This window comes from Cebus imitator, unplaced genomic scaffold, assembly GCF_001604975.1.
Source record: "Cebus imitator isolate Cc_AM_T3 unplaced genomic scaffold, Cebus_imitator-1.0 Scaffold749, whole genome shotgun sequence".
In the NCBI taxonomy this organism is placed as follows: Eukaryota; Metazoa; Chordata; class Mammalia; order Primates; family Cebidae; genus Cebus; species Cebus imitator.
The window spans coordinates 1161489-1170432 of record NW_016108064.1 but is presented as its reverse complement, the minus strand read 5'-3'; the positions used below and the strand labels follow the sequence as shown (position 1 = coordinate 1170432).

The 8944-nt window shown below is 38.3% G+C and overlaps 1 protein-coding gene across 1 annotated transcript in view; it reads left to right on the top strand.

Annotated features, from left to right (window-relative positions):
* Positions 1-8944, top strand: part of LOC108296861 (vacuolar protein sorting-associated protein 41 homolog) — a 69689-nt gene that overhangs the window by 23613 nt on the left and 37132 nt on the right. Inside the window, exons 6-9 of the mRNA XM_037735198.1 lie at positions 1203-1332; positions 3106-3236; positions 6742-6803; positions 8596-8677. Of these exons, the coding sequence (XP_037591126.1) occupies positions 1203-1332; positions 3106-3236; positions 6742-6803; positions 8596-8677 (405 nt within the window). The remainder of the gene's footprint in view (positions 1-1202; positions 1333-3105; positions 3237-6741; positions 6804-8595; positions 8678-8944) is intronic.

The following is an 8944-nucleotide window of genomic DNA, read 5'->3' as shown; positions in this document are numbered from 1 at the left end:
ATGTTCCAGCTTTACCGTTTCTGTCACTTTAGTTAACTTTTTGATCCTCAGTTCCTTGGGATCAAAAAGTTAATTAAGATTAATTAGGAGCAGTAGGCTTAACTTTGCAGGGTTAATTTCAGAACTTAATGAGTGTATAAATCATCTGCTAGGTTGGTTGAACTGTCACAATTCCCAAGTAAATGTCAGTTCATTTTTCCCCTCTGTCTTGATCTAGAGCTGTGCTGTTTAAAACTATAGTCACTAGCTATTTGTGACTATTTAAATTTAAACTAGCAAAAGTTTAATAAAATTAAAAATTCAGTTTATCAGGCAAACTAATCACATTTCATGTGTTCAGTAGCCACCTGTGTCTAGTGTCTACCCTATTGGGCAGTGCAGATATAAAACATTTTTGTCATCTCAGTAAGTTTGGATTTGGAAATAACTCTTAATCTTTGGCTCTTCCATATTACCAATAAATTTACTTATAGTAGCAATGATTGGGATGATGGAACAATTTGATATTGTCTTTGCCATTCCCTACATTTGTGTGTAAGAGATGTAATAAATTTGTCTAAGTACAAGGTCACTATCTTGGGCTGCCACTTCCCGAAGAGTTAAATGGGCTGCAGTGGCAGGCATGCTGAAATCACACAGTAGTACCCATCTTCTTTATGCCCTGCAGAATGTCAGAAAACAAAACAGTGTTAAAAGGCTGCTTGCAGCCGGCTGTTAGAAAGGCTTGCGTGTGCTGAAATGATAAAATCAAGTCAAGTATGGCGATATCGTTTGGCTGTGTCTGCAACCAAATCTCATCATGAATTGTAGTTCCTATAATCCCCAAGTGTCGTGGGAGGGACCTGGTGGGAAATAATTGATTCATAGGACAGTTACCCTCTGTTGTTCTCGTAATAGTGAGTGATCATGAGCGAGTGGTTTTATAAGGGGCTTTTCTACCTTTCCTTGGCACTTCTCTTTTCTGCCACCTTGTGAAAAAGGACATGTTTGCGTCCCCTTCCACCATGATTATGTTTCCTGAGGCCTTCCCTGCCATGTGGAACTGTGAGTCAATGAATCCCCTTTCCTTTATAAATTACCCAGTTGTGGACATTTGATAGCAGTGTGAGAAGAAGCTAATACATATGGCTAACTAGAATTAATTTGTATAATATAGAAATGTAATTAGAATGAGTGTTTCTCTCATCCCTCCTTCTTCTCAGGAAAGAGAATACTGTGCCAGGCCTAGACTGGACATCATCCAGCCACTTTCTGAGACTTGTGAAGAGATCTCTTCTGATGCTTTGACAGTCAGAGGCTTTCAGGAGAATGAATGTAGAGATTATCATTTAGGTAAGAGATATCAAAGGTCTGGCTAATATGATTTTTTTAATGGTTTTTTTTGCCCCTTCCTACTTGTACTAAATGGAATTTAAATTAAGGTGCTGAAAGAATCTTTTTTTTTTTTTTATTTTTTTATTTTTTTGAGACAGAGTTTCACCCTTGTTACCCAGGCTGGAGTGCAATGGCACGATCTCGGCTCACCACAACCTCCGCCTCCTGGGTTCAGGCAATTCTCCTGCCTCAGCCTCCTGAGTAGCTGGGATTACAGGCACGCACAACCATCCCCAGCTAATTTTTTGTAGTTTTAGTAGAGACGGGGTTTCACCATGTTGACCAGGATGGTCTCGATCTCTTGACTTGGTGATCCACCCGCCTCGGCCTCCCAAAGTGCTGGGATTACAGGCGTGAGCCACCGTGCCCGGCGAAAGAATCTTAAGAGAATATCTGGGTAGACCTCGTATGCTGAAAACAAGGACATTTGGACCCAGAGATGTTGCAGAACTTGAATAAGCTCCTGTAGCAAAAGGAAAGGCTAGAGTTCAGACCAGGACCAAGGGGAGGATTGGGGTCCTTTTTTTTCATTTTTGTATTTTTTCTATTATCCTATTAAATGTGACACGTAATTTAATGTCAAGCCGCATGGCTCCATGGTTGTCATATCATTCCCATTTTATGTGTCAGGAAGGTTTGCTCTGGGATGGGAGGGAAGTTGTCTTTCTTAACTGAATGCTCAGAGCCTGAAAGACTTCTGGCACATTCTAGGTGTTTGGTGAATATTTGTTGAATAGAGAGAGGAATACACTTAATCACTGCTCAGAAATAAAGGGAGAACCATGAATATTTAGTCATACCAGAGACATCTGTGTTTGGCTGCTACCATACCCTTGTAAAATATATTGATGAAAATAGAATAGTTAAGCTTTATAGGAATGCTGTACTGCTTTAAAAACTAACATTTTTTGAGAATATTTTCAGTTCTCATTGTGGCCAAAGGAAGAAATATTCTATACATGTTTGAACTTTCTTATATGAAACCCCTAATCCCTTGAAAAATTTAAGAGTATATTCTAGACTTGGCAAAAAGCAACTGTGATTCACAACTGAAAGTATCCGATCTAGATATTTGGCTCAGAGCAAACTCTGCTGCACACTTAGAAACCCTTCAGAACAGGTTTTATAATTGAATTCTGCAGGAAACCCTCAGATTGGCATTGTGCACAACATGCTGAAATGATAGATTATGTCCCTACGGCTTGGACGTCTGTCATTTATGCCTTAGGTGGCCTTGACCTTGATGAGGAGCAAACATTTATCGCCGACTGTGGGGTGTAATTGTTCTGTAAAAATAGAACAGTGCTATAAATGGCCATAGATAAAATTTATATACAGTAGATGAATTCTAATATGTAATAGACATGGTGAATTTTCACCACTGTTTTTCAGCTGAAGTCAGAGTGTTAATGCATTAAACATAGAATTTTAAACTCGTCTTATTTTTTTTTTCAATTTTTTATTATATCCTTATTTCCTCCCCTCCTGTCCCTCCCTTTCCCTTCCTTGCTTTTTTATTTTCAAGTATTTTTACACTTAAATATTTTTAAAAGCACTGAAATACATTCTGTCATTCTTTACTCTGATCTCCAATGGAGCCAACCACACAGCAAAGATAGACACATTTTCTGTTCCTTTTTGGGGTTGGGTAACCTAACCAGGTCTTCTGAAGCCATTGCCAAGTTTTCTGCTGTGAGTCACCAAGTTGTTCCTCTCTTTTCTCACCTATAGAATACTCTGAAGGGGAGTCACTTTTTTACATCGTGAGTCCTAGAGATGTTGTAGTAGCCAAGGAACGAGACCAAGATGATCACATTGACTGGCTCCTTGAAAAGAAGAAATATGAAGTAGCCTTGATTTTATTTCTTTGAAAGTATTGACTCATCTGCTGCATAGAGAAGATAAAATATATTTGTAATAAATCTTTTATGTAGTCAAATTAGAGTATCCGAAGCCAAAAATATATAGGAAGTTAGTAACTTTCCAGTACCCCCTTAAGAAATTCGGGAACCAAAAGATTGCAACAGATTGACTGGCTTTATTGTTAAGTGGGGGAGGAGTTGGGGTGGAGGGAGCAGGGCTTTAGATCTAGACTGTTGGAAGTTTTATTTTTTGATTTTGTTCAAGGAAATTAAAATAGAGCTAGTATTTCAGAGGTGTCTATTTGGATTTAACAGAATCATTTATTTTATGCTTATCACATTGGTACTCACTTAGGATGGTTTGAACTATCAGTTTGGATAGAATGATGTTGTCTACTTCACTGAGTTTTGGCTTAGATTAATTTGAATAGATAATGCCCAATATCACATTTTTTAAAAAAAGAAATTAATAGCTGCAAAGTTATTGTGTTGGTTTCATTAGGGAAGTTCTGTAGATGGGCTTGTATACTAATTAACTAAAAACAGCGTCAACAATAACTAGTCTGTGTATTTGTTGCACTAAGTTTGTAACCATCTGGAAGGATCTGGAAAAAAAAAATTTTCATCGATTAACTATTTAAAGTCCAGGTATTGATGTCTAGTTCATAACCCAGTTATTACCATGTTACTTTAAATCCAGTAATTTCTCAAAGAAATAATTTTATGTTTTAAACATTTAAACATATGCATATAGTTCCCTTTTTTATTGAAACATAAGGGAAAATGTTCCTTTATCAATATGTGTCATAAAGATTTAGAAGACAGCTGCCTTTTTTGTATGGAGAGTAGGAGACTTTGTAGTATTTTGATTAAAGGGTCCTTGGAGACCATCTAGCCTAGTTCCCTTGTTTACAGGTGAAAACTCATAGCTTAGTCTTTTATGGCTATTTGGATTTCAGCACAAAATCTTTCTGCCTACATTTTCTCTACTGTAAACTCCTCTGTAAAACTCCACATGAAAGCCTGAATTCCCCAAGAGTACAGAAGCAAAATAATTTAGGAATAACAGGAGAAGGGAAAACCAGAGGATCTTTTTTTTTTTAATCCAGCCAAAATTGTAGAGAATAAGCAAGGATTCTTTAGAAATGGAAGAGAATGCATTCCGGCCCTTAGAGTAGTTAACATACGTCAAGATGGAGAAATGTGAAACAGTTTGGCTTGCTTCATAATGTGGGGCAGTTGAGGGGTTTACTACACAGGTAGCAAAGGCCAGATCCTGAAGTGGCATTTGTAATTAAGAGCTTGGTTCTGTCTTGGAACGTCTAGAAGACAATTTAAGCTTTCAGGACATCAGATTTAACTTTTAGAAAGATTCTCTGATGGAGATGGGGCAAGTAGAGGGCCAGCTGAGATGGAGATCAATCAGGAGGCTTCCTAAACTGGGTGGAAAGTGATGAAACTTGCACAGAGTCAGTAGGATTGGAGACGTGAAGGTCGATGGAAGATACAGTAAACTTGAATCGTTGGGATATGGTGACTGACTTTGTGTGGGAGAGAGAATAAGAGTGAAAAATCTAGGCTGACTCCCAGGCTTTGGGCTTGGGCCTCTGGTTTGGTGCTGCCGTTCACTGATTGTTAGAGATACCCTGTGGAAGGAGAAGCAGGATTGGGAGAAATGATGAGTCCTATTTTAAACACATAGTTTTAGGCATCTATGGAACATCATAGTGGAGCCTGGGAAGGAAATTTTAACTCAGATATAGATTTGGGAGAATTATCAGCAAAGAGGCTTTACACGAGTTTGAATCAGCCCATACAGGGCAAGTGTCATGAACAGAGGGTCATGAATGGAACCATCAGGAACACTGTCATTCAAGGGATGATGCATACATGGTAGATTTGGAACAGCCAGAGCAAGGTCATTTCATGGGAGCTGAGAGACGAGAGAATTCCAGGGTAAAGAAGGTTAAAGGCTTATGTCATGGAGGTAAGCAGGTCAGAAGGGTAAGACAAGGCCAGCTGGTGAGTTGTACACTGAATGTGATAATATGAAAGTAGTGAATTTTTAGTAAATGTATTATTTATTCTCAACATGTTATAGGGAGTGAAAAGTATAGGGTTTTGAATATAGACCATCAGGTTAATTGTGAAGGGGAAGAGAGTAAAGGCTGTAGCTGGGGGCTGTGGCTTCCCAGGTAGTTTTTGGGCATTTTGTGTAAGAGAGACACTTAAACATACTTATGCTGAGAAAAAGGTAAAATACAGTTGACATAAAGGGTTGATGTGAAAGGAAAAGGAAGAGGAAGAGTGCAGGCTAAGTTCCCCAGTGGAGAAGCATGGACATGAGGAGAGAGGTTGGAAGGATTGACTCTGAAAAGGAGACATTCTTTTCTCTGAACCTTGACGGAAAGATCCTGTATATTGTTATGTTTGATCTGTTTTCAGGAAAGTAAGGAAGTTAGATATTCTTTCTTCACTTGTGTTCCTGTAGACTTAAAATATGATTTCTGACGTAGTTATTAAAGTAACAATTTAATAAACTAAAAATGATGGATATTTTCCTTCACTCTTGAAATAGGCATGTTCTATACATTAGTTATGCATAGACCTTTTTTTTTCTCTTAGCATGATATAATTTCATACCAGACATGCCTAGAAGAAATGTGGTCCTGCCATTTTTTGCCATACAAGAAGATGTTTCTCATGCACCTTTTTATACATAAAGTAGAAATTAAAATCTAACTTTTGTTGTATATATCGAGCTTAAGCCTCTGGTGAAAATGCTTTTAGGTGCAAATAATATATGAGAAGATGAGTCATGGGGAGATCAGGCAAGAGCTGTCCTCCGATGCCTCTGGTGATGTTGGCTACCCCAAATCCTTTCAGAACTGAGGCAGAATAAGCGAGTAAACGAATAAGCATGAATACTCTGAAGCCAGTCACTTCCCTGCATTCAGCCCAGTTTCTTCTGTAAACTGACGGGTTTGAATCACAGGTTTTTCTGAGCTCAGTTTTACTTTAATATCAACTTTAATATTTCCTATTTCCCTTTAGTATGATAGTCTTTATTTCATTTTCTTATAACATCTCTTTAGGCTTGGGATAGAAGAAGCGGGTAGCTTGCTTTCTACAGATGAAGACACAGGAAACAGAATTTTATACCCATTGACAATGTGGAATTGTTGGGCATGTTTCTAATATCGAAGACTTCCTTTATAAAAAATCTCTTAAAGGGAGCAGATTAGAAACCTTTAAAATACTAACATTATTTACTTTTTTAATGACCTGACCTGTGAATTCTAAAATGTGTGAAATACAAATATACTTAAATATGAATATGCTTAAGAAAGAAGCAAGCGTGATTACATAAAGCAAACTAAGAGTATAAACAGGTTATAGTCAGTAGTGCTAATAGGACCCTAATGTTGTGCCCTGCCCAGAAACTGAGACTCAGCTTTTCAGTTGTTCCAGTTAAATTTTAATTTCTTCATTTTACTTTCCTTAGGATATTGGCTTGGCATATATAAATCACCTGGTAGAGAGAGGAGATTATGACATAGCAGCACGGTAATAATGACATTTTCACAATTATTTGTTAATATAAATAGAATTGAGCATTGCTAACAATAAAAATAAGCCATTCTTTGCAGTTGACATTTTATTTTTGTACATCTTTCTAACAAGAGTAATTTTTGAATATTAATGATTTCAAGCACAGAATGAGTTAATGTATATTTTTTCCAACTATTTCATTTTTGTCAAAGGAGAATTGTTTTTCTCATTATTTAATGAAAAAGAGATCAAGAACCATGAAGTGTCTCAGATTTCACCTTTTTACAGTCTAACAAGTTAGCCTGTCATTTCCCTAGTTGCTGGCAGAAGACAAGAGACTCTTGGATGAGAGCTAAAGGACTCTCTGAGACAAGATACTGCCACAACAGTAGTAGTCATCAGAGTGTCAGCATTTGCCCAGATCCCCAAGTCCCAATTCCCACAATGCAACAGAGGGTAGGGATGGAGATCCTGCCCATGCAGTGGGCTGTGATACGGGAGAGGACCCTTGAGCTTAGGATATCTGAATCTTTTCTAGTGAGCAAGAACTCCATGTATTAGTACATTCTCACACTGCTAATAAAGACATACTCGATCCTGGTTATTTTGTAAAGGAAAGAGGTTTAATTGACTCACAATTTAGCATGGCTGGGGAGGCCTCAGAAAACTTACAATCATGGCAGAAGGGGAAGCAAATGTGTCTTTTTTCACAAGGCAGGCAGGGAAGCAAATATGTCTTTCACAAGGCAAGAAGAATGAGAGCTCAATGAAGAGGGAAGCCCCTTAAAGAGCCATCAGATCTTGTGAGAACTAACTCATTATCATGAAAACCACTTGGTCCCCATGATATGTGGATTAATGCTAATTACAATTCAAGATGAGATTTGGGTGGGGATACAGCCAAACCCTGTCATCCTGCCTTCCCTTTGCCCCAGAAGGCAGCATTTTACCTTTTTTGTACTGGGCAGCAAGCAAGCCTTCGCTTTCCTCTGGAGGGAGACACTATTTGTGTCCTCTCATTTCTAGGGCTGTTTGCTTTACAAGCACCCTTGGAAGATAGTCGAGAACGAAGTGCCTCTGCTTACAATTCAAAGAGAATTTTCCCAATTTAATAGAAGTGTCCAGACCCCATGATCCTGGGTTGCAGAAGTCTGTGGTGGGCAGAACACATAAATGTTATATAGTAGTGTGGAAGTCTGTGTGAGTGGTTCCCACTGGAACCAAGCAGTCCCCGCTGTGTGACTGCATGGCAGCCCCAGACGAATAACTTCAAACCTGCTTCTGGTCCCCTGAGGTTATTTAAGAAAATGTGTTTCTTTGATATGTCAAGTAAGGTTTCATTCATGCATAATCAGTCCTCCAGGTTGTATAGTAGGATGGGATTCTAATATTCTGAAGTCTGATTTTGTAGTGCATAATTTAAAGCCATTCAGAGAGGATCTGGCACTTTAGATGGTATGATACGTTTTCTTCAAGGCAAGAAAGGTCCCAAAACCAGCAGTGCTCATCTGGGTAAATGGGAAACTTAGAACAGGCAAATAGCTGGGAAAACCCCTAGTTGTAGTCTTCTGAAAGTGGTTCACGTTTATTTATAAGCATTTTATATTAACTTTTATAAGTTCTGTTAATTTAAATAAACAACCAAATGAGTAACAGTAGTACCTTTATGTTGAGAGGTACTTGAGAGAGAAGTTTGTCAAAACTCTAAGAGATTTCTCTAAACCACTGGGGAAAATGTCCACTTATTCTGTCTCTGTTTGTTGTTTTATTTATACTTTCTTTCTTCCTGGGACGTTTTTACTGCCAGCAAATGCCAGAAAATTCTTGGGAAAAATGCAGCACTCTGGGAATATGAAGTTTATAAATTTAAAGAAATTGGACAGCTTAAGGTAAGTAAAGCCTTATTTTTAACCCTCAGTTTTTGGAACTGGTATATTAATATTGCAATGGACACAGTAATAGTACTCAGCTCTTTATTAGGAAGTAATTATTATCTCAGATGGAAAGGAAAATCAAACTTTTAGAAATCAGTTTCGCCGGGCGCGGTGGCTCAAGCCTGTAATCCCAGCACTTTGGGAGGCCGAGGCGGGTGGATCACGAGGTCAAGAGATCGAGACCATCCTGGTCAACATGGTGAAACCCCGTCTCTACTAAAA